Raw genomic sequence first — 26,175 nt, 5'->3', positions numbered from 1 at the left:
GCATCTCTCTTCCACGGACCGCCCTCCCCGGCATCTCTCTTCCACGGACCGCCCTCCCCGGCATCTCTCTTCCACGGCCCCCCCCCTTTCTGCAGCTCTTCCGTTGGGCCCCCCCTCCTGCAGCTCTTCCGTTGCCCCCCCCCTCCTGCAGCTCTTCCGTTGCCCCCCCCCTCCTGCAGCTCTTCCGTTGCCCCCCCCCTCCTGCAGCTCTTCCGTTGTGCCCCCCCTCTGCAGCTCTTCCGTTGGGCCCCCCCCTCTGCAGCTCTTCCGTTGGGGTCCCCCGTTGCCCCCCCCTCTGCAGCTCTAACGTTGCCACCCCCTCCTGCAGCTCTTCCGTTGGGCCCCCCCCCCCTCTGCAGCTCTTCTGTTGGGGTCCCCCGTTGCCCCCCCCCTCTGCAGCTCTTCCGTTGCCCCCCCCTCTGCAGCTCTTCCGTGGGCCCCCCCCTCTGCAGCTCTTCCGTTGGGCCCCCCCCTCTGCAGCTCTTCCGTTGGGCCCCCCCCTCTGCAGCTCTTCCGTTGGGCCCCCCCCTCTGCAGCTCTTCCGTTGGGCCCCCCCCTCTGCAGCTCTTCCGTTGGGCCCCCCCCCTCTGCAGCTCTTCCGTTGGGGCCCCCCATTGCCCCCCCTCTGCAGCTCTTCTGTTGGGGTCCCCCGTTGCCCCCCCCTCTGCAGCTCTAACGTTGCCACCCCCTCCTGCAGCTCTTCCGTTGGGGCCCCCCATTGCCCCCCCTGTGCAGCTCTTCTGTTGGGGTCCCCCGTTGCCCCCCCCCTCTGCAGCTCTTCCGTTGCCCCCCCTCTGCAGCTCTTCCGTTGCCCCCCCTCCTGCAGCTCTTCCGTTGCCCCCCCTCCTGCAGCTCTTCCGTTGCCCCCTCCTGCAGCTCTTCCGTTGCCCCCCCTCCTGCAGCTCTTCCGTTGCCCCCCCTCCTGCAGCTCTTCCGTTGCCCCCCTCCTGCAGCTCTTCCGTTGCCCCCCTCCTGCAGCTCTTCCGTTGCCCCCCTCCTGCAGCTCTTCCGTTGCCCCCCCCTGCAGCTCTTCCGTTGCCCCCCCCCTGCAGCTCTTCCGTTGCCCCCCCCTGCAGCTCTTCCGTTGCCCCCCCTCCTGCAGCTCTTCCGTTGCCCCCCCTCCTGCAGCTCTTCCGTTGCCTCCCCTCTGCAGCTCTTCCGTTGCCTCCCCTCTGCAGCTCTTCCGTTGCCTCCCCTCTGCAGCTCTTCCGTTGCCTCCCCTCTGCAGCTCTTCCGTTGCCTCCCCTCTGCAGCTCTTCCGTTGCCTCCCCTCTGCAGCTCTTCCGTTGCCTCCCCTCTGCAGCTCTTCCGTTGCCTCCCCTCTGCAGCTCTTCCGTTGCCTCCCCTCTGCAGCTCTTCCGTTGCCTCCCCTCTGCAGCTCTTCCGTTGCCTCCCCTCTGCAGCTCTTCCGTTGCCTCCCCTCTGCAGCTCTTCCGTTGCCCCCCCCTGCAGCTCTTCCGTTGCCCCCCCCTCCTGCAGCTCTTCCGTTGCCCCCCCCTCCTGCAGCTCTTCCGTTGCCCCCCCCTCCTGCAGCTCTTCCGTTGCCCCCCCCCTCTGCAGCTCTTCCGTTGGGCCCCCCCCCTCTGCAGCTCTTCCGTTGGGCCCCCCCCCTCTGCAGCTCTTCCGTTGGGCCCCCCCCCTCTGCAGCTCTTCCGTTGGGGCCCCCCCCCTCTGCAGCTCTTCCGTTGGGGCCCCCCCCCCTCTGCAGCTCTTCCGTTGGGGCCCCCCCCATCTGCAGCTCTTCCGTTGGGGCCCCCCCCCTCTGCAGCTCTTCCGTTGGGGCCCCCCCCCTCTGCAGCTCTTCCGTTGGGGCCCCCCCCCTCTGCAGCTCTTCCGTTGGGGCCCCCCCCCCCCTCTGCAGCTCTTCCGTTGGGCCCCCCCCCCCCTCTGCAGCTCTTCCGTTGGGCCCCCCCCCCCCCCCTGCAGCTCTTCCGTTGCCCCCCCCCCCCCCACCCCGCATTACTCCTTTTTCTAGGTGGTGCTGGGTCAGTTTGTTACACAGAAACTTTTAAACATTGTGTGCTAACTTTTCATAAGTATGTGTAGCCGAGCACTGTTCTTCTGTAAATGTACGATGGAATCTTTTGCTACATACCTGACTGCCATCATGCGATGTAACCTCTTTTTGGCATACAGCAATAAAATATTTAAAAATATATATAGTAGTGTTACAATTTAGCATGTTGGATCAGAATATTGCATTAATATTTATTTGAAGTGAACCTTTCTATACATGAACTTTAAAACACTCCTTAACCTGCCCTCTTGACACCAGGAGTGAACAAGTGAACCAATTACCTGGTGTCCCTTCATGGCTACTTATTGCCATGGATGTTGGAACATTACAGGCTAATAAAACATACAAGTGTGTTTTTGTACACAGTCCATCTTAAACTGAATTACTTGAAAGTGCTCTCAAATATCGCTATCAAGTGCAGATCACACACTTTAGTCATGCAGGGAGTCTGGGATTTGAACCCAGGCTTCCCGGTCACTCCCAGTGCACTTAAACCACTGATTAGATTACGTTATTTTTCTAAATCCCCTTTAGAACTAGAAGACAGTGTTTTGGTACAGTTCTGTAAAATTAATAGTACACTGTGTTAAATACAGATCACAGGATAATCTGACACAATAACTAAAAAAAGTATAAGCATTGGCAAAGCCAATAGGTCTCACCTATACAAGATTATTGGTTTTGGCAATGTGTTTTGCCATGTTGTACACTAGTATGGCTGCTGTCCAGCAGGGCTAGAAGTTAATGGCGTGTCAGAGTGCAGTGGGGGAGTAGAGTGTCAGTGGGTTTGTTGGAGTTTTGTGGCGTCGGTGGAGTAGAGTGTTGTAGAGCTGAGTAGACTTCAGTGGCAAAGAGTGTTGTAGAGTGTGGTTGAGTGGGGTGGAATAGGGTTGCGTAGTGGACTGAGGTAGTGGGGTGGTTGGATTTAGAGTAGAATGGAGTGGATTGGACTGGGGTAGAATAGAATAGGATTGGTGGATTGGTGTGGGGTGGATTGGACTGGGATGGTTTGAAATGGGGTGATGAGTGAATTGGGGTGGATTTGATTGGGTAGATTGGATTGAGGTGGGTGGTTTGGATTGGAGTGATAGGGCTGGGGTGGGTGGATTCAATTGGGGTGGGGTTATTGGATTCACTGGATTGGAGTGAGGTGGATTGGATTGGGGTGGATGGATTGGATTGGAGTCGGGAGTCCACCCACCCTACCGCCTGAACTGGGGTAGGGTGGGTGGATTAGGGTAGAGTGGGTGGATTGGAGTGGACTATGGGGGATTAGAGTGAGGGGTGTGGATTGAAGTGGAGGGGATTGAGTTGTGGTGGGCTGCAGTGGGATGGATTGGATTGAGGTGGATTTGATTGGAGTGGGTGTGTTGGATGGGGTGGGGTGGGTTGATTGCACTGATGTGGGGTGTACTGGATTGGAGTAGTGGGCTGAACTAGGGTGGAGTGATTTGGATTGGCATGGGGTGAACTGGGGTGGGTTGGAGTGGGGCAGGCTGGATGGATTGGATTGCGGTGGCTGAACTGGGATGGGGTGGATTGGGATAGAGTGGGGTGGATTGGAGTAAAGTGTGGTGGAGTGGATGGAAATGGGATGGGTGGATTGGGATGGGGCAGGTTTGATTGGGGTGGGGTGAATTAGAGTTTGGATTGCATTGAGGTGAGTTGGATTGGATTGGCATGGGGTAAATTGGATGGGATCGGGTGGATGGGATTGAGTGGGGTGGATTAGGGTGGGTGAAATCGATTGAGTGTGGTGAATTGGATAGGGATGGGGTGGACTGGTTTGTGGTGGATTGGAGTGGACTGGAGGAGGGTGGTGTGGATTGTGATGGACTGGAGATGGGTGGATTGGATTCAAGTGGGGATGATTGGATTGGAGTGCTGTGGGTTGGAGTGAGGTGGATTGGACTGTAGTAGGGTGGATTAATTTGGATTGGGGTGGGGTAGATTAAAGTGGACTGTATTGGACTGGGATGGGTTGGTGTGGGTGGACTGGAGTGAAGTGGACTGGGTAGCAGTGGAGTTCATTGGACTGGAAGGTAGTGGGGTTGTGCTGGATTGGAGTGGATTGAGGTGGGTGGGGAGGACTGGATTGGGGTGAGGTGTATTAGATTGGAGTGGGGTAGATTGGGTGGGGTGATCTGATTTGTAGTGGGGCAGATTGTTTAGGATTGGAGTGGGGCAGATTGTACTAGCGTGGATTGGAGCGGGTGGATAAGGTTGGTATGGGGTGGATTGGATTGGAATGGGGGATTGGAAAGGGGTGAATTGGGATGGAGTGAGTTGGATTGGATTGAAGTGGGGTGTATTGTTTTGGATTGGAGTGGGGCAGACTGTTTTGGATTGCAGTGGGGCACCTCGTTTTGAATTGGTGTGAAGCAGTTTGCAGTGGGGTAGATTGTTTAGGATTGGAGTGGGGCAGATTGTTTTAGAGTGATGCAAATTGTTTTGGATTGGAGAGGGGTAAATTGGAGTGGGTCAGATTAAATTGTGTTGGGAGGATTGAAGTAGGGAGGTTGGAGTGGGATGGAGTGGGGTGAGGTAGGGTGGATTGTAGTGGGGCAGATTGGAGTTAGTTGGATTGGGAGTAGTGCACAATGTGTAAAAGCAACATTTCTGAATGTACACATAATAAAGAAACCATTTTGCTTTACAATATTCAGAACAATATAATCATCCTCTTTTGAGAACAGCACCCACTAGCAAAAAAGAAATCATGACTCCAGAGTGACAAAAGATGACTTGGCAAAATAAAAAAGTAAGTTCTAAAAAATAACAATTAGCAATTTTATTTGTCCTGCTGGGCACATTTTTGCCAGTCCAAAACCTTCTGTTTGCAGGGCACTAGAACTTAAAAGAATACTAGAGTACCTCAACCACAGTGCTAGCAGCGGACGGACACTGATTAAGTTGACTCAATCAGTGCTTGGTCCCTGCTCCATACACTGGAACGGAAATGATGCTTGGCCTGCAGTGAAGGATTGCTGTAAAGAAGACTGCCAGGCAAGCCAACAAACGGTAAGCAACAGGCAGGCTCCAAGCCCTTTACAGTACACAACAGATTCTCACACGTGAGACGAATGCGCTAGCGCATACACTCGCAGCCGCAACCCTAAAAAAGGTACATTACAGGGCAGATTTTGCAAGGTTTTGCTGTTTACATGTGGCACGCAGGCCAGTGCAAAACCCAGAATTAGATTTACTATGCTATGCAGATGCACCCTTCGTGGCTCGGTAAATATGTCCTAGCGCAAGGCAGCACAAGTCGTTCCCCTGTGTTACATTATGCCAGGAAGGCATTCGAAGGGGGGGGCTTGGATGTTCCCACGCATCCACCCATGTATTCTAAGGACCCCCAGATATACTAGCATTGGTAGACCTGGGAATGCGTTAGAATTATACGCTGTCCCAGGAGAGGCGCAGCAAGGAGAAGTATTGTTATTCTCCTGGTTGTTTCTTCCTTCCGAGTGTCCTGCGTCTTGCCGCACACTCTGAAAGAGGAAAATGCTTCTAAGGAGTGTTTTGTGTGGGAAGGTGTCCTGTCCTGCACAAACACAATCCTGCCTGTAACACAGGCACCATTGCACCACTGCACAAGCGCACATGGGTTGGCACTAGGCTGCAGGTTGTGCACTAGCGCAGGTAGAGGACAGCAGTGCGCCGTATTTTGATATGGCGCATTCCTGCCCTTTCCCTTCACGCAGCACAGCAAGTTGTTCTGCTGCACTGCGTAAAGAGAATGTTAAATCTGGACCTACGTAACTATTCAAGGCGGCAGTCGAACTGCATTTAAAAGCTATGAGTACTGCAATGGGGACGGGGGTCAGGGAAGGCAGAGGGGGAATCAAAGGCATTGATAAAAACAACAAAATATTCTGTAACATATAAAACAACACACGCCCCACATAAAAAATAAATGAACGTTAAACTATACAGTGTGAATGCATTATTTTATGTCATGAAACCTCTATTAGTTAATGCAATCACTGCAGATGCCTATGTGTGCAACCAGAGGCCCATGGAAGGTAATGCTGATTGGTGTAGAAGAGAGAAGTGACGTATTTTTAGAGCTCCGAGGTCCTTCTAAGCACTCTAAAATGATGAGTTACACATTCAACGGTGCATTACATGGAGTATAATATAGTCTGCCACATAATCGTCATATAAATGTAAGTTAAGACCAGCAGAGCTTCTAAAGAATATATTTCAGTAATATACAGAATATATCTAGTGCAAACCTTTTTATAACTTTCCATTAAAGGCATGCACTCCCAGCTCAGCTTGCACGCCCTCTTAGTACTGCTCAACAAGGAAAACATCTGTGTCACAGGAAGCTTGAGGTGATTCCATCGATGAAGGCCTGTCCTGGCCCCGAGCACCTTCTACCAGTGCAGAGTTACCCAATGCACACCTGTGCATTTCTTTCTGGGGAGCGGTCGCCCTGCACAGAAAGCTCGTTTCTTGTGTGTCTGCCCCTCCCTCGGGACTGCAGAGAAGAATTCTTTCCTTCCTTCAGCTGGGGATGTGTCCCTGAGCGGAAAGGCCAAACTTGGCGACAAACGCCCTCAGTTGTCCCTTTTGCTACGGACAAGGGACAAGACGGTGAAATTACGGGCAGTCCGTGAAAACGAGGGACGGGCGGTCACCCCAGTGCCCTCAGCCCCCCGGGCGCCCACGCACACCTGTGGCATTAGGCTCCGTGTCCGGGCAGCGCTCTGCTCACCTGGGCATGGAAGGCTCGGACTGGGATCGACTTCACCCGGACGGGACTCTGCTCACGCCTGACTCACACTGCAGGAGCGATCCCAGTCCGCGGGATGCGTGACTCCACCCCTGGTCTCCCACCCCACCCTGACAGACCTTCCGTCAACAGCGAGTCACCTGGCTGACTCAGCAGCAGGGGAGGGGCCCGGGTGGCACTGCCAGGGAGGGAGAGGAGGAGGAGGACCGGGATCTGAGGGGCCCAGGACAGACCCTCAACTTCCGCAGCCGGGGCTCTAGCTGCGAGTCGGGAGGGGCCCGGAGTGACACTACTGGGGTGTAACAGGGACCTGGGGCGCGATCTGACCCCCTGGGGGCCCCCGGCCTGACACGGGAAGAGGTGCGCCCGGCGGTGGACCCTCGAACTAAGAGCCAAGAGGACTGACGGTGGGGCCCCGGGGGTGCAGGGCCCCGTGCCGCACCCCCAGGCTGGTGCAGCAGCTGGGGGGCTCCCCTTAGCCAGGGGCTGTACTGGAAGAGGCCTGCCTGCACCAGCACCCCCAAACTTCCACAGCAAGGGGGTGTCCAGCTCTGAACGTGGCGGTCACAGCGGGAGGAGACCATGCTCGACCCATGAAGCATGAATAACGAGACGGCGCCCTGAGGGCCTCCGGGGGGTCATGGCGGTGAGGTTCGAGGTAAGCTCCTTCCAAATCCCGTACCAGCCCCTGCTCCTCCAGCCTGTCCGGAGGCGAGGACCGCAAGCCAGTGGCTCTCCTTGGGGGCAGCACCCCTTGTACCCTGATAACGCCGCTTCAGTGTTTGGGGATGTGTTTATTTTTCATGTGCAGCGCGTGTCTGCCACATGTGGGGCCTTGCAGCGCTTTCGGAGTCTGCGCGCCCTTTCAAGCACGGTTAGGAAACTGCCCGTTGGCTGGAGCTGTGAATTGAACTAGAATTGCACATATATAGCGCTTGCTACCCCGGACGAAGCACTTAAGGTTTGCTGTTTCGTTTGTTCATTCGCACTGTTGATGTTTTTGTTGTGGGTGGGTGTGTCCGGGGCGGGGGGGCGTGGGGGGGGGGGGGGTTGCCTGTGTGTGGGTGCTCCTAGACTTCACTGGTTACACAGTGTACAGTCCTCACCACTGGGAAGAGACCTGCACAGGACAGACGCACGTGTCGGCGCTAGGTACAGCACAGTGTGTATTTTGTTATCCTGGTGGTAAACAGACAGTTCTGGAGTGCTAACTCTGGCTGGTAATCCCAACCCCGCATTCCAATAAATATGCCAACCCCCAGCCATTGTTTGTGAAGCTGCTAGAACCCTGGAATGTCTAGCGCCGCGTTGTCAACAGGGGCCGGCAGTGGGCGAGTTGTTTTAGGTCTGGCCGGACAGCACAGATTTCTGCGATCATCGTTACCAATTCGTTACGCTGATGGGTTTAGGCTCCGCCCACAGTAGTACCACTCTTGCCACGTGCTATTGGCTGTTTGTTGCATTGCTCCGCCTCCGATGGAGTGCGTGCAGTTCACTGCACCGACGGCTATTTCTAATCTCAAAAGTACCCTAAACCATCTCACACAATTCTTTATCACATCGATGCACTACAGAAAATACCAGACTTAAAATACAAGGCAGACCCTACTGGCTTTGGTAATGCCCTTTTTGATTATTGTGCGTTCTAGCGGGATTGCACCCCAAACAGGTGTTTACAGGAAACATACAGGGGAGATGCTTTTGCTGCATGGGAGAGAGCTGATGGCACGACACAGGTTGCGTGAAATTCGATTTTTAACTTTTCAACGCTTTTTTTGAAGACTTTTTTTGTGGCAATAGAGCTACCTCTGTAACGTGTAACTTTTTTTTGTTTTAGTTGTATTGTGCTGTACAAACACGCCGCCTCATAGCGCTACAGAGTGCTCTGAGACACTGAGCTTGTAACTACCACAGTACACGGTATTCAGGCAGTGACCGACAAGAGTGTTGTGTGTCAAGTGGAGACCCCCTCTCTCTAACAGACCCCACAAAAGCCCCCCCGATGGCTAGGGTCTGTTTGGGCTGGCGAGACAGAGGGACAAAGCTCTGGTTGCTGACGACTCCATGTCTACTTGTAACAGGAATAGACCCCTTTTCTAGGTTGAATGCACGTCATGAATACTACTGGCTTTGATTTCCTGCAGCTTTGAAAATACATTTTAAACTCACCAGGATGACCAAAAAACAGTATAACAAATGGGAAGTACGGCATTAGACACCCAACTCTGGCCCTGAATTGCACTATTTTTTTACGCGGATGTGTGCATTTAAAATCCTCGTTCCCAGTGCAAACAAGCATTGGCAATGCAATGGGTCTCACATTTGCTTGAGTTAGTTGTTGGCGTTGTAAATTCCTAACTGAATTTTTCTTGCCACATAAATTGGACAAGGCAGTGCCTAGGTAGATGAAAACCACCTGAGAGGAGGGAGTGTTACCAATAAGCAACACACTTAAACCTAGTAGCAGGGGCTTTTTTTTTTTTTTTTTTTTTGCGGTAAGAATCAGTAAACGACATTGCGAGTGTGCTTTCTGTCAAGTACTGCACTGGTGAAGCATATGGTGGAAATAACACTTGCACGGCTTTCTGGAACAGAAAGTGAAAAGTAAAACAGTTGACATAAGCGATCCGATTCAAAGTGCCACACCTGCCATGAGCTTGAGTGCGAAGAAGAGAGACTAAAGGAAAAAGAACTTCTCTCACAGTCGAGCATGTGGGCAAACAGGCAATTATCCATGGAACAGGGTCGGTGTCCAAGGTGGTAGCCAAACTGCCCCAAGGAGGGACAAACGTAAAGCATTTACCAATGACATCAAGTGATTTTTGAAAGGCGGGCCCATGAACGAGTGAAAGTGATGGGCGTGAGGGGGGGGGGGGTGGTTAAGAGCCCACAATACTTACAACAGATCAAATCGCTCGACCTAAAAGGCGAATAGCTGAAGTGGGCCGACCTATTGTCTCGTCCTGTCTGCTCTTGTGGGTGGGGACAAAATGTTAATGATAGTTGATCAGATCAGTGGGTTAAGAGGGAAAACCAAATGGCTGCCTGGCTATCGATCTATCTGGCTATCATTTTGATCACATGAGGCTGGAGAGACAGCTGCAAATCAAAGGTAAAAATCAGAAGTATACTCGGGCTCCCAGGAAACGGATGAAAGTGCATTTTTGCAAAATATTTAAGTGACCAGGAATGGCCCCTGAAGCTATCCAAGTTGGTCAGCACCTTTGGGTTTCAGTTAGTGCCTGCATAGGACCGATTCTTACTTTGTTGTGAGGTAGTTTTCTCATCTGACTATAACTTTAACAAGCCCACAACTATGTAATAATATTCCCTGATGTAATAACGTATTGTGTGACATCACAGTCTTCATTATGCTGTCTGACAGCACGCATACATGCATAGCGTCATGTGCACAGGTTTCCTATTTGATATTGCAATGCAGCCATCACTAATTGACAACAGTGTAATTTTCTCACCCTGACATCACAATGTGGTCTCTCGCAACAACGTAGCTTCCATTTTATTGCCATCAGAATGTAGCTTTCTCTTTCACAACAATATAGCTTCCTTGTCTGACAACACAATGTATCTTTCTGTAGTTAACAATGTGGCTTTCCCTGACTGACATCACAATGTAGCTTTCTGTAGTTAACAATGTGGCTTTCCCTGACTGACATCACAATGTAGCTTTCTGTAGTTAACAATGTGGCTTTCCCTGACTGACATCACAATGTAGCTTTCTGTAGTTAACAATGTGGCTTTCCCTGACTGACATCACAATGTAGCTTTCTGTAGTTAACAATGTGGCTTTCCCTGACTGACATCACAATGTAGCTTTCTGTAGTTAACAATGTGGCTTTCCCTGACTGACATCACAATGTAGCTTTCTGTAGTTAACAATGTGGCTTTCCCTGACTGACATCACAATGTAGCTTTCTGTAGTTAACAATGTGGCTTTCCCTGACTGATATCACAATGAACCTTTACAAGCGGACAACAATGTAACTACCCCTGACAGACACACACAGTAGCTTTGCATCTGAACCACACTGTAGTGTTTTAGGGCTGTCCTGCAAGAATTAATTTCCCTGTCTGACTAGCCACTTGAGCTTTCCTTGTCGGACATGCTTTCCAACCATCAATATTTATGGGGCCTCCCAGCACCCCCAAGAACCTAGGTCCAACTGATGTTTTGTAATGGCAGACGTTCTCTCAAAAGTGGTTTATCTGATTAAACTTCTAAAGCTGAAATACATTACAACTCTTTCAAAAGAAATAAACATGCGCTGGTGAAATGTTTGAAAATGCGGAAAAATCACACCGCATTAAGAATTAAATTACACTTTGAACACAATAGTATTTCATAGTCAACAGCATAATACATTGATGTTTCGACCCATTAAATGATTTGTAATATTACAAATCATTTAATGGGTCGAAACATCAATGTATTATGCTGTTGACTATGAAATACTATTGTGTTCAAAGTGTAATTTAATTCTTAAGTCCCAAATACAACAGTGTACTTTGAAATAATTAAACAAACTCTTCACTAGCACACGTTGGTATCACATTTGTCACAGATCTCCCTTTACTGCACCGTTCTAAAGAACACCCCTCTCTCAATATGGACTAGCCTTTTTAGGTCGAGATTAGCAGTGCACAAGCGCTGCAATCGACCGGTTATCTATTCTGTGGGCTTTAACCACACTCATCTAGTGCTCATCACTTTCATTCGTTCCTGGGCCCGCCTTTCAAAAATCCCTTGATGTTGTTGGTAAAAGCTTTGTTTGTCCCTCCTTGAGGCTGTTTTGTTACTGCCTTGGAGACTGACCATGTTACAAGGATTATTGCACAATCGGCCACATAGCTTCCTGTTGGCGCACTATTTTTCCGCCTGCCTTGCTCATAGCAGTATGTTGTTTCTTATCTTCCTTGTTTTCAGGCATCTTGCTGCTTCTTTGTGATGTTTGCAGGGTCTTTTTTTTATATAATTTTTTTTTGAAGTTTTATGCAGCACAAACTCGACACAAAGGTAGTGGATTGCTTTTTGGAGACTCCAACTGTGTTCCCCAGCTCCAGAGTCCGCAGCTCTGGCCCTTACACCACATCCTCTCCCCTAGGGTTTTGTCTAGTGTGTGGTGGGGCAGTCTGGGAATAATTCTTTTTTTTTAATATAGCGCTTGGTAACGGAGGTTCAGCCATTTCATAGCACTGCAAAGCTAGTGCCGTTCTTAATAAAACGCTATAATTCATTTGCAGTTAAGCTGCCTCTTCTGGTTTTTTTTTTTTTTTTTTTTTTTTTTTTTTTGTTCAGTCAATGTTTTTAAAAGTTAAGCTGGTATTGCCAATGTAAAGGAATAATTCCCTTAAAAGTTTAACAAACAGAAATATATTGCTGCCTCTTTTTCTTTGCTCGTAACTCTTTTGAACCACCCCCTGCCTCCTCCTTACCATTCACCAGGTTAAATTCCAAGAAGGTGCCTATTTGTGGCTTATTTGGTGGCATACAAGTTTAAGTAAAGACACTTGAAAGGGTTGTATCTCTAGGGTATCACAGCCAGGCTGTAAGAATGAGGAAAAACACTCCCAAGATGGCGGCCTTGTTGTGTCCTCTCTCCTGCAGCGAGAGGCCTGGGAGGGACGCTGTGGCACCTGGCATACATCCACTACACTCCAAACCACATAGGTAAAAGACATTGTCATTTACAGCGCCAATACCTCTAACTCTCACAAATGCGAGACCAATTACATTGAAGATACTTGTTCTATCATTGACAGCAATTAAAAAATATATGAAAATCCTTTTTATTGACTGCAATTAAAAACTCTACATAAATCTTTAGAAAGAGTTGTAATGTACTGTAGCCTTAGAACTTTCAGCAGGTACAACTTCTGAGAGAACCAGTGTAGCTTTCCAAGCCTGAGTGTAGTCTTCCAAGCTGCCGTTGGTGTCCATTTGCCTGTCTGAGAGCGGTGACCCGCTTTGCGCCCGTCACTGGTAACCTTTTTCCTGGTTGATCTTGTGCTGTAGCTTTTCATGCCTGTCCCCCATGCTCCTTCCACTGTCTCTGATGTCCTATAAAGCAGCCTCCACTCTGATGTCACTCTTCCGTTCCCTGCCTGTCCTCACAGTAAAGCTTTAAAAAAAGTGGCCTTATACAAATTATTTAGAGAAACTGTGCTAATAAACACACATTCACACGTTTATCCCTGCAGTGCAAGAGGTCACAATCCAGTTTATTATTGCAGCAGAGTGACCCTGACATGAGATTCCTTGTTTATTGCGTCACAGGTTGCATATTAAATTTGCTTCACGCCCAATACCATTGCTTTACGCATATTACCATTGCTTTACGCATATTACCATTGCTTTACGCATGATGACAGCTCTCATTGTCAAAAGGCCTCTTCAACATGATTTCCCATGTTATATAAGTTTAATTCCCGGCACCCCAGTTTTCTTCAATAATTAATACAAATGTCACAGCATAAAATGTCTATGTAGCTGTGCAGGTATGATAAGAAATGTATTACCATTTTTTAAAGGGAGGGGCATCAGTGCACACTTGGGGTTCGGCTCTCAGGAGTTGTGTGGTCTTTCCACACTCCACTACTGGTAATAAAAAGCAGAGTACTCGTGTGTGCCTGTGTATAGTATTATGTTCACACATATATTCCTGTATATATGCATGTAACCATTACTTTACACTGGCAAACAACTCTCCTGTCCCACCACGAGGGTGTGGTAGACATATCCACAAAGAGGCCTGTGGGAGGCAGTCAGGCGCTCTACAAAAGGCGCAGGCAGGCGGGGACAGGCCACAGCATAGAGAAACAATGACTGCCTGCTGCAAATAGAGCAGAGACCTGAACCAAACCTCACCTGCAGCCCATTGCAGGGCACAAAAGAAACATCCCACTGAAAGGTGGGGCTAGCAGTGTCGCAAATGATCAGAACACATGGAGATCTGGCCCCAAAGGCTTGTGACAGGAGAAAGCAAACAGAGGTTTCCCATCACTTCCCCAGAGTGACAGAGGGAGGCAGAACTGCTGTAAGTGGCAGAGGGAGGCAGAACTGCTGTAAGTGGCAGAGGGAGGCAGAACTGCTGTAAGTGGCAGAGGGAGGCAGAACTGCTGTAAGTGGCAGAGGGAGGCAGAACTGCTGTAAGTGGCAGAGGGAGGCAGAACTGCTGTAAGTGGCAGAGGGAGGCAGAACTGCTGTAAGTGGCAGAGGGAGGCAGAACTGCTGTAAGTGAGAGAGGGATGCAGAACTGCTGTAAGTGAGAGAGGGATGCAGAACTGCTGTAAGTGAGAGAGGGATGCAGAACTGCTGTAAGTGAGAGAGGGATGCAGAACTGCTGTAAGTGAGAGAGGGATGCAGAACTGCTGTAAGAGAGAGGGAGGCAGAACTGCTGTAAGTGGCAGAGGGAGGCAGAACTGCTGTAAGTGGCAGAGGGAGGCAGAACTGCTGTAAGTGGCAGAGGGAGGCAGAACTGCTGTAAGTGGCAGGGGGAGGCAGAACTGCTGTAAGTGGCAGAGGGAGGCAGAACTGCTGTAAGTGGCAGAGGGAGGCAGAACTGCTGTAAGTGGCAGAGGGAGGCAGAACTGCTGTAAGTGGCAGAGGGAGGCAGAACTGCTGTAAGTGGCAGAGGGAGGCAGAACTGCTGTAAGTGGCAGAGGGAGGCAGAACTGCTGTAAGTGGCAGAGGGAGGCAGAACTGCTGTAAGTGGCAGAGGGAGGCAGAACTGCTGTAAGTGGCAGAGGGAGGCAGAACTGCTGTAAGTGGCAGAGGGAGGCAGAACTGCTGTAAGTGGCAGAGGGAGGCAGAACTGCTGTAAGTGGCAGAGGAAGGCAGAACTGCTGTAAGTGGCAGAGGGAGGCAGAACTGCTGTAAGTGGCAGAGGGAGGCAGAACTGCTGTAAGTGACAGAGGGATGCAGAACTGCTGACTATTGACTCATCAAATGATTGTTTCTGTCTAAAAATATGAAATCTCCGTAGCCAAGCACACCTGGCAACGCCCGGCAGTAGAGATTAGATTAATAATTGATGCAAAATACCAACCTGGGTGTGAAATGTTAGCGGGGTGGGGTGGATTTCACTGATAGACCTCTCGAGTGGGTCAGGATGCCCCTCCATCAACAAAGATCGACAGTAATAAATAGCAGATTATCCTGTGCACAACAACATATGTTTTTTTTCTCATGGCATTTTTATGTGTATTTGTTTAAATAAAATATATGTAACCCAAACCAGGACACAAGGGCTTAAATGTGTGCAGTAGGTTAAAAGCATGTCGAAGAGGCTTTTTGACAATAAGGAGAGTGCCCCGCAGGCGGTTAGTGCTTTGAAGTAGGCCTGGGCGGAGTTGCGCTACGCAGAGCTCTGTAAGTGCCCAAAAGACTCCACCGTGCTATGCATAGTTCTCCAAGCGGCAGAGTGCGTTAGGTCATGCTATTCTTGCTGATTTTTAGCGCCAGATGTTTGTCCCGCGCTGAAAAATCTGCATGAACGGCTCCCTGCGAATCGCAAGAGGGCGCTGCTTCTTTTCTGACGCTCAAGTTGATTTTCTACTCAAGCGGCAGCTACCTCAACTCGAACAGAAGGTTTCTCAATGCGAGCGGTCTCAACCATCTGCGATCGCTCGCATTGAAAAATCTTGCAAGAAGGTGGTCTCGAGTAAGATTTTCCTTGCTTGCACTCGCCAACTATCTTTTGACAAGCAAGGTAAAAACTCTGCTCTGCTCCACTACACAGAGTTTTTCGGAACTGGGAAAAACTCAGCGAGCAGAGCGGGGTTCATCGCCCACCCCTGCTTTGAAGGACTTTCTCTGCCATGCCTGCTGAGGCTTCTCCACCACCACTGACAGCTGGTCAGCTGACTGTGTCTGAAAGACTCAGCAGGGTTTTGCATAAGAGTCCCCCTCCTGGTGAACAGGACTCCCATTTTCAGGTGATCGGGGTCTATTTTAGGGCCCATCTTTTTGGTGAGCAGACCTTCCACCCCGTTTTGAGCTCGTCTCTCTTTTTCGAGACAATGTCATGGTGGACAGGTTGACTTCCACCTCATGCTGAGCAGGTCTCTGCTTTTGAGCCCACCTCGTGGTGAGCAGGACTCTCACTTTGTGGTGATTGGGGATCTATTTAAGGGCTCACTTTGAGATGAGCAAAAGGTCCACCTCTTGTTGAGCACTTCTCTGCTTTTGAGCCCATGTCGTGGTGCGCAGGTCGACTTCCACCTTAAGCCAGCACGTCTCTGCTTTTGAGTTCATCTCGTAGTGAGCAGGTTGACTGCCACCTCATAGTGTGTTGTTGGTGCTCACCTCTTTGTGACCAGGATTTAAACCTGGTGATGACCACGGCTCTGTTTTAGGGCCCATCTCATGGGAATCGGGGCTTTCAACCTCTTGATAACCAGTACTCTTTTTCACGCCCAACTCCGGGGAGCAGGTCAACTTGCACTTCTTGGTGTGCAGGGCTCTGCTCTGTGGTGTGCCTCGTGGTGAGCTCTACTGTGTGTTAGGGCCTTCCTTGTGCTGAGCGGGGCGCTGTTCAAGGGCTCATCTGTGGTGAGCAGTGCTCTGGTCTGAGGACTGCGTCAAGGTGAGCTCTACTCCACTTTAGGGCCTGCCTCATGCTGACTGGGCTCTGTTCCAAGGCCCATCCTGGTGTGAATTTGGCTCTAGCACGGACCCATCCTGTGGTAGGTATAGCTCCGCTTGGGCCTGGTTCTTGGACCAGGGTGTTGGGCGTCTTCTAAAAATGTGCTGTAGGTAATACCTCCAAATTCGATCATTGTTCCTGTAGACCCACCCATCCATCGCAGGTTTTCTTTCCTTGGTTGGCTTCCTGTGCTTCTTGGCAGTTTGAACACAATGCCCACTTCCTGCTGGTTACTCTAGAGTGAATGTGCGCTTCTTGTGTTTAGTGGCATCACTGGGGCCAGTAGTGTTACTTGTTCCACTGTATGGATGGCTACTGTGGTACTCTCAACCAGTTTAGGAAAGTCTTCACTCTTGTTCCATGGATGATTGGCTAGTGTTGTGCACTGACCCTGCAGGGTGAGCCTTTTGTCTTATTTCACCAGATCAAAGAGCTGGGGGCCACGGGTGGGGTGTTTTGAGCTGGAGTCTGGTTTTAGGGCTTAGGGCAGGGGAATCGGATTGTTTCTAGAAATGCAGGAGGCCTTGGTATTGCGGTGGGGTCTGGTTTTAGGGCTTAGGTCAGGTAGTTTTTAGAAGGGGGGGGCAGTATCGCACTTGGGTCTGGTTTTAGGGCTTAGGTCAGGTAGTTTTTAGAAGGGGGGCCAGTATCGCACTTGGGTCTGGTTTTAGGGCTTAGGGCAGGTAGTTTTTAGAAGGGGGGGCAGTATCGCACTTGGGTCTGGTTTTAGGGCTTAGGGAAGGTAGTTTTTAGAAGGGGGGGCAGTGTCGCACTTGGGTCTGGTTTTAGGGCTTAGGGCAGGGGTTGGGTAGTTTTTAGAAGGGCTGGGGACCGAGGTGGGATCAGGCTGGGGACCATATTTAGGACTCTGGGCAGGAAAGCCCTTCACTACACATTCCTTTAACATTCATGCTTTTACAATGTAATACACTGTAAAGGCACGCGTGTCAAAGGTTAGGCATGGTAATGGCATTCTCGTAACGCACGCGTAGTAACAGCATGCGTTGCAACGGAATGTGTTGTTCTGACATACAACAATTTTGTGCGCTGTCTCTGCAGGGGCAAGTGTTCTCTTGTTCCATGGATGATTAGCTGGTTCGAGCACTGACCCCGCTAGGGACAGCCTTCACTCTTGTTCCATTGGGTGATTGGCAGGTGTGGTGCACTGACCCCGCTAGGGACAGCCTTCACTCTTGTTCCATTGGGTGATTGGCAGGTGTGGTGCACTGACCCCGCTAGGGACAGCCTTCACTCTTGTTCCATTGGGTGATTGGCAGGTGTGGTGCACAGACCCTGCTGGGGACAGCCTTCACTCTTGTTCCATTGGGTGATTGGCAGGTGTGGTGCACAGACCCTGCTGGGGACAGCCTTCACTCTTGTTCCATTGGGTGATTGGCAGGTGTGGTGCACTGACGCTGCTGGGGACAGCCTTCACTCTTGTTCCATTGGGTCAGGGTTCTGCAAAGTCGGTCCTGGAAAGCTGGGTCCATGCCAGATTTTTAGCATATCCACATTTAGAAAAATGTAGACTTCTGAAACATCTTTATTCTAAATGTGGATATGCTAAAAACCTGGCATGGACCCTGCTCTCCAGGACCGACTTTGCAGAACCCAGCACTGTGTGATTGGCAGGTGTGGTGCGCTGACCCTCCTGGGGACAGCCTTCACTCTTGTTCCACCGTGTGATTGACAGGTGTGGTGCGCTGACCCTCCTGGGGACAGCCTTCACTCTTGTTCCACCGTGTGATTGACAGGTGTGGTGCGCTGACCCTCCTGGGGACAGCCTTCACTCTTGTTCCACTGGGTGGTTGGCAGGTGTGGTGCACAGACCCTGCTGGGGACAGGCTTCACCCTTGTTCCATGGTATGATTGGCTGCTTTTGTGCTCTGACCCTGCAGGAGACCGTGTTCTCTTGTTCCACCAGGTGATTGGCTGTTGTGGTGCGCTCACCTTGCTGAGGTCAGTCTTCCCAAAGAGTTTGGTAATTCGTTGATGGACCCCACCTTCCGTGGACTGGCATTGGCAACTTTCCTTTGGTTTCTTCCACTTTATTATGGATTGAGGGAGCTAGCAATTTCAGTTCCGTTGTGAGAAACCACATTAACAGCGCGTGAACAATTTAATCTGCTAGGCGTCTGCTGCTTTCCCTCGCAGCATCATCTCCACGGTTTAAGCAGGAGATCCATTCTCTGCCTGCTCTGAAGAGGGCCTTTTAAAGTGAAATCACGTATTTTTATTTGATGTAGTGCTAGCTAAAATACTAACCATATCGGACTATCAAATGCTCCGCTTTCGAAATTAAAATCCAGCTTTAGCTGCCTGAATTCACTCCTGTCTGAACATTTTACTCTGATTTGAAAAATCACAGGGATTACAAATTGTTGGAGATGTTTCTTGCCCGCTCTCTGTTCCTCCGGGTGCAGCTGCGGTTATTCCTCGGTAGTCCCTCTTGGTTTCCTGTTTACTGCCAAGAGATCCTCCTATGTTCGTTCCCCAGTTTCCCTCCAGCCCTCGGGCTCATTTCCTTTCACTCACTTCTACCCTGAGCACTTATCCAGTGCTTAATTTGTGAACAAATAAGTGCCTGGGCCCTCGTCAGGAGGCCACTGCAGCATGCACCCCCTGCTGCCCCTGCAAGAGATGCCCATGACGGTACCAACACAACCACCAGTGGCTTAACAAAGGCTCTTACAGCCCCCGTGGCGCAGGGGAGCCTGAGCTACAGGGGGCTCCCTCAGCACAGTACCCTGGCCTGACAGCTCCTGTGCGAGTTCGAAGGCGGCCCCCTCCATGTATTTTGCTGGGGGGGGCCCTCTGAAGTTTCGTTACGCCACTGACAACAACTAACCATCACACTCCTAAAAAGTGACAGTTCTGACTATTCCAGGCTCTTAAAGCTATACAATACTTTTGGCAGCAGCTATTAGGCATTTTTAATGTATATTGAATTAATAAATGACTGTTGTTCTTCTCATCTCTAAATTAAACAGCGCCACCATGTGGCAGACTTTTATTAGTGCCAGTTTGACAATTAAGTGTCGGTACCGAGCACTGGAAACGACCGGCTCAAATTAAACACAGCACATAAATTTCTCTTCATCTCATTGAGCCTCCTCAATTCATAAGCATTGCACCGGAGTCATCTTTATATTTTTATTACTTTTGTATTTTAAAGGGGACATCCAGTGCTGAAAGAAAAAAAATCTCTCCCCAGTCTTGCATCTGTAACAAGTACCAACAACACAATTTTGTTTTGTTTGATGACATCTGAGGTTTTGAGATGTACTGTGACATCATTCATCAGACGGCCCCCTCTGACGTTTTGATTGGACATAATCATATCCGGTGGTAACTTCTCAATCTCCCGTGCTTGGCTCAGATTGCTTCTCCATCAGTATATTTGCTCTTGTGCTCTGAACACAGATGCTACCTTCCCTAGGTATAGGCTCACCACTCGCAGATGTGGACACTGTGTTCTGGAATCAACACTGTGCTCCAGTATGTGACTCCTTGATACTTTGTGGTGTTGGTGACTAATCCAACAAATTACATTTTCCCAAAGTAGGGTTACTTAAAACAGTTATTTTGACCTTTAGTTGGTGTACATGCCATTCCTCCTGGGTGACCTCTTAGTTTCACTTAACTGTCTCATTTTCAGGGCCCTGAATGGGGTGAACAGGGCTTTGAATTGGAACTAGACTGTGATGAACAGGGCTTTGAATTGGAACTAGACTGTGATGAACAGGGCTTTGAACTGGGATCAGACTCTGGTGAGAAGGGCTTGGTGTTGGGACCAAACGATGGTGATCAGGGCTTGGCGTTGGCAGTGGACTTTGGTGAGAAGGGTTTGACGTTGGAACCACAATGTGGTGAGCAGTGTTTGGCAGTGCAACCTAACTGTGGTAAGTGGTTTTGGGATCAGACTGTGGTGATCTGGGCTTGGTGAGCTGGGCTCCACCGTGCTCTGACCTCCCAGAACATTCCTTGACCTGTGCCAGTTCATTGACTCAATGTTGTTTTCTCTGAATTTTCCTAAGTCAACTCTGTATCGCAAATGAGGGTTGGTGAAATTGGGTGTCTGCCAAATAACAAGTCTTTTGCTAGAATAAACATCAACTAATGGACGCATTATTCTAATGTGCCCACAACAAACCGTGCATCAATCCAGTCAGACAACATATGACCTCAGCGCAAAGCAACAGCGGAGATTGATCTCTCAATTCTCCACATCGATCACGTCTACAAATTTCTGGTGGTGTTTTTTTTCAACTTCCCAATCTTTCAAGTTAACTGCAAATTTGAGGAAACCTAAAAGACTGTCTTGGATAAAGGCAATCAACACATATAGCCTGTGGCAAACAACTCGCTGCCAGATCACCAAGTCCAGGAATATGTCAGTCGCCATTCATGGGATGAAGGGATTCTAACCTGTAGAAAATGGAGGGTTGTTAGATACAACTTGAGTACAAATTCTTGTAATACGGGTTTTCTCACAAAGCAGTTGTAAAATTAGAGCACCTTCTATCGTCTTTGCGTGTTGGTGCAGTGATCAAGTGAATTTCCTGGGATTTAGAATTGTTCTGCCATGGAAAGGCGCCAACGAAAGCAGGAAAAGATATTTAGGAAACGTTTCCTACTGGTTCTGCCAGATACTACAGAAAAGAATTAAAGGTCTCAAGGATAAATGAGGAAAGGAGTTTGGCTGTTAACTTTTGGTAATCTTTTTGGTAGAAAAATATTGTTTGGGCGACGAGGGTGGGAATTGATTACCTAATTTCTTACAAATTTTAATCTTATATCCTCCACACTATAGATGGAAGTAAAATCAATTTGAAGAGTGGCTGTGACATCTTACACATGAAAATACTCAGAATTTTTCTATGAACTGAGGAGAAAATAGAATTATGCACCTCTACTGAGGAAATTAAATCTCCCACCACCTTGAACCTGGCTTGAATGACTGGGTTGTATGCCATTATATTTAAGGGCCTTATTTCGAGTTTAGTGGAAACGATACTCCATCACAAACATGGCAGATATCACGTCCACATTATTACAAATGCAAAACAGTCTGTAGGTCCCGTACTGTGGCGGATGAGACACCCACCACATGTATTACGGAGTGTCCCATCCACAAACTCTAAATAAGTCGCTAAGTGCCTGTACATATTGACAAGCATAGTTTGAATGCAATGTAATAATAACAAATTCTTTCTCTTTTGCTTATTTTTTTTAACGAGTTGTAATAATAAATTGGGGTAGGATGGAATGTTCCGACCATATCCAATTCCAAACAGACGGCGGAAGGGAATCATTAGACCAAACGCTCTTAGTGCTTCGTTTGTTTGTAATAAGAATTGTCTTCATTGTTTTTACTAGTAACCATCTTTACACAAGCATTGGCAATGCCAGTACATCTGGTTTATGAATGAAAGTGCCTCTTGTGTCAATGATGGGTTTAATCGCTCAATGAGTCATTAATACATGTAACCTGTCACTCATCTTTGCACTCATACATCCAGTCATTCATCCATTGACTCATTCTTCCATTCATTCTCTGAACCAATCACAATAAAACACATGCAAATTCAACAACGTATAGAATGATATACATTCCTCAAAGCTGCCCTCCTCCTCCTACCTGTGCTGCTGCCAGAGAAGACCAACACGAGCCTGGATAACTTCACGGGTGATTACGCTATACAGTCCTGATTGATTGATTGATACATTATCTATACATCACACTTTTACGGCATTACAGGGTCACACATGTGCCCCTGGAAGTTCAAGCTCAGGAAGGTGGATAAATAAAATGATCACAGCTGTCTCGAGGGCTAGCACTTTTCTGTGGAATAACACACATCCTGCCCAATCAAAACATGTATTCCTGGCTCCCAGTATGGGGGCGGAGTCAAACCCCCTTACTAGTGATGCGCACATAATGTCTGGCAACAGCTTCCCTCTCAAGCCAGACTATAAAAAGATGCGTTACATGAATAAAAAGCTTTGTTGGCCGTTGTTCTTTCCTTTGTAATATGAATGCTTTATTTCAAGCATCTTTTACTTGGAAGTAATCTTTAGCAGTGGAGTAAAGTAATGGAAGTCTTCTTTGTAATCTAATCCAGGCTAAAGTAATCAGAGTAATCTAGAGCAAAAAGAAGGTAATCTGAGTAAATGTCTGCAATCAAATCCAGGATATAGTGACCAGAGTAGTCTTTTGTAATGCAATGTAGGGAAGGGTAATCTGAGTTGGTTCTTGTAATCTAAACTGAGGCGAACATGTCAAAGTGAGTGCCATGTGTAAGTCTGTAAAAGGGAAACGTGATATGTTATTTATGTAGCCTCGAAGTTTAACGTGTGGCACAATCCAAGATGGCCTCTGACGCGTGTGTTTTGTGTCTTACTTTCAGGTTTCGGAGATGGAGGAGATGACCATCTGGGAACAGTACACGATCACCCTGAACAGGGTGAGTTGCACCAGTGGGGTGATTTGTGAAATCTGGACTATAGGTGGGGTACCGTGACTCATGACAGCATACTCTGGAATGGCACCCAAGTTGCAGCTTGGCACAGAGCCCCCCTCTGATCACTGACTGGTGGCCTGCTTAAATAAACCAAGAGAAGCCATCTTTGTGTGAGTTTCCCCTAGCTATGCCCGGTCCATGGCACAGGGAATGGCAATCCCTCCTCGAATTGTGCCCGGTGAGTGAAATGAGGCAAGCCTGCAAGAGAACACCCCAATGTGTGTGTTGCGGCAAAGCCCAGATAATGTGGTCATCTACGAGCAAATGTTCTTCGTAGTACCGGGGCAACACCCGTGTTTTTCTCTCTTACATCATTTGTTAGGTAAAGTAGAGTGCGTCCTCCCGGCAGCAGTGCCCTGGCACTGTGGAAAGAAGAGTTAGGCCTGTCTGTTGGAGCACTCTTACCTTCATTGGTTACTGACCAGCCTCTGGAACCCACTGGTGGGTGGTAGTGCATGTTGATGAACGGTTTTCTCCATAATCTTGTCGTTTTTTTGTTGTTTTTTTTCCCCCGGGTTCTAGGCCCCAAGGGTTGGCTTTGGGATCGCCATCTCTGGGGGCAGGGATCGTCCTGCTGGCCGTGACGGTGACAACTCTGTGATTGTGTCCGACGTGGTGCGTGGAGGGCCTGCAGATGGCAGATTACAGTAAGTAAACCACAGACGTCTGAAGATTTCTGTGTCCCAACAAGTCTGAAGACCTAATTTTGCTCTGCTTATGCCTCTTGAAGGGGCATACAAGTGTCTCTTTACCCAGTCATGCACTGCTAAGAATCATTAACAGGCATTCTAGAACAGTGGTTCCCAACCCTTTCACTTCTGTTGACCCCCACTTTATCAATACTTGAACCCCCCCATTGAATCATTATTGGAATCTGGGGACCCCTCCCCCCCACTGAGTCATTACTGAAAGCTGGGGACCTAATCTGTTAAAGTTATAAAATTTTCTAAGCAGTTGCGGACCCCCTGAGGAGGCTTCGCGGACCCCCAGGGGTCCCCGGAACACAAGTTGGGAACCACTGTTCTAGAACATTGCTTCTTTTGATTATGTCAACTTGGGCTTTGAGACATATTGTGACCTCATTCATAGGTTAGTTCCTTTATCCACGGTCCAGGGGGCGAGTGAGCGCATAGTCACCTCTATTTTGTTTACCAGTAACTCCCTTGGGCTCCTGTTGCCTCTGGAGTTCTGCTTGGTACTTCAGTGACCTGCCAGGTTTGCAGGATTCCTCAATAATTCCTTTGTATCACCTGTGGTTAGAAATTAACCATAGCATTCCATAACCTTGTGAAGGGTTTGGTTTTCCATAGTGTGCATCACCTTCTGTACAAATCTATCCACTCAAAAGTTCCTTCTGCTTCCCGTTTGATTGGTCCCTGCTCCATAGTCGTCTTATAACTTCTTATATGATTTAGTATTCCATAGACCCTTATCACCTGATGAAGGCTCAAATAATTTTCTCTAAAGCCCCAACACCTCAGGAAGGCCCAGTCAGTGCTTCATAGAACCCCCCCCCCCAACCACCGGTCTCCTGATGAAGGGTCAATTCTCCGTAGAGCCCCATCACCTCATGGACGGTTGGTAAATGTTCCATAGAACGTCAGCATTCCATTGTGGGTCCACTAATGCTCTATTGAGTTATTACTCCACGACCCGATCAAACCATGAAGTTAATAATCCATAGAGTCCCAGCACCTCCTATTTGGCTGATTTAATATCCATAACATCTATACAGCGCATCACCTCAGGAAAGGTTGGATTAGCACTCCATGGACCTTTACCACCTCATGAAGGGAGAGTTAGTAATCAGTAGAGCGACATCCCTTCATAGAGGCCCAGTTGGTACTCCGGTGGAGCCTCATCACCTCCTGAAGGATTGGTTGATCCTCCATAGAGCCGAAACATGTCGTGAGGGGTCAATCCACCTTGAAGGGTTGCTTGTTTTCTCTCTAGAAATACAGTTTCACAGACTCTTACCTAAAGCCCTGTATGGCCTCATGAACCACTGAAGAGTTCATCAGTGGGTCTGACTGATCTGAGCAACCTCTGCAGTTGCTAATACGTATTTGCATTGTTGCTTACATTCTGGGTTGGATATTGTGCTACCCCAGCCTTGGGATTGGTCATTTCAGCCACTCTCCTCGGCACACACTATGACTGCATGACCTTGCCCACTCCCTGCTGATATTGTAGGAGGCGCAACTCCGTGTCTTGGAGTAGTGCTTGGTGCTCATGGTTCCAGTCTTCAGGGTGCTACGAATGACTGGTCCAGTTGCACGGAAAGGGGAGCTGGGCTGGCGTTTTCAATGCCCTGCATTGTAGTCTTTCACAGTAAAAAATACAAAGGTGACTTGGAGAGACTCCAGGAAACCTTTAATACTGAGCAGCAATTTGAGACCCAGTCAACGATGAGCACGTGCACAGTCCCATCACCTTTCAAAATGTCTCTTGGCCTCTCGTGCATCCTGCCGCGTGCCCCCTGCCTGTCTTATGCCCCCTGCCCGTCTTATGCCCCCTGCTGCATGCCCTTTGCCCTCTCTCGTGTCCCTTTCAGCTCTGTGCCTGTTGTCTCTTTAGAGTTGCCCGAACCCTCTAGTACCCACTTCTTCGACCTCTCAGGTAGGCACGTAAAATGCACATTTTTTATGCGTCATTATGTGAAATTTAAGCAAAATTGTGAAAAATGACACATAATTACTCAAAATGCATCCTTGCATTTTTTTTTTTGTTTGAACACATTTTGAACTTCAAGTGAAAATGGCAGGTTTTTACCACACATGGCACATTTTTAGCAGATTACCAATCACCAAAGTGGCGTAGTGGCTTAATTTTGGAAAATTCACGTACCAAGCGTCATGCAAAATTAAACAAGTTACACTGCGCTGATACACATTTTGCCTATTCTCTAGCATCCTCCGACTCTCTTCTGACTCTCTAGTACCCCCTCTGCCTCTTGTTGTACCCCCTGCCTCCCTAGCACCCCCTCCGGTCTCGTACTCCGCTTCTCTAGCGCCTCCTTGCCTCCCCTCTCTAGCTCCTCTCCTCTCTGACGCCCTCTTCTGTCCACATTTCCTTTCACCCCATTACTGTCGGAAGCAGTTAACCCTTCAATATGGTGCAAGCGCTTCCGGGTTACATGGAACAGGTGAGTGAATGTGTGAGAGAGGGGCACGTGTCTCCATCACTGGGGGGGGGGGTGCTGAGAGGGCTCGTGAAGGGCTGGGG

At 48.9% G+C, this 26,175-nt stretch overlaps 1 protein-coding gene across 3 annotated transcripts in view; it reads left to right on the top strand.

Moving 5' to 3' along the window:
* Window positions 1-26,175, top strand: part of TJP3 (tight junction protein 3) — a 135,770-nt gene that overhangs the window by 63,205 nt on the left and 46,390 nt on the right. For 2 of the 3 annotated variants that reach the window (XM_069216213.1, XM_069216214.1), the window contains exons 2-3: window positions 22,837-22,893; window positions 23,473-23,597. In XM_069216213.1, the coding sequence (XP_069072314.1) occupies window positions 22,846-22,893; window positions 23,473-23,597 (173 nt within the window). In that variant the 5' untranslated portion in view covers window positions 22,837-22,845. Of the gene's footprint in view, window positions 1-6,925; window positions 7,420-22,836; window positions 22,894-23,472; window positions 23,598-26,175 lie in introns of those variants that run through there. The other variant, XM_069216212.1, reaches the window with a different exon arrangement.

Source organism: Pleurodeles waltl, chromosome 12 (genome assembly GCF_031143425.1).
Source record: "Pleurodeles waltl isolate 20211129_DDA chromosome 12, aPleWal1.hap1.20221129, whole genome shotgun sequence".
Lineage (NCBI taxonomy): Eukaryota > Metazoa > Chordata > Amphibia > Caudata > Salamandridae > Pleurodeles > Pleurodeles waltl.
Note: the sequence above shows the minus strand (reverse complement) of the source record. Positions and strands in the feature narration are given on the sequence as shown.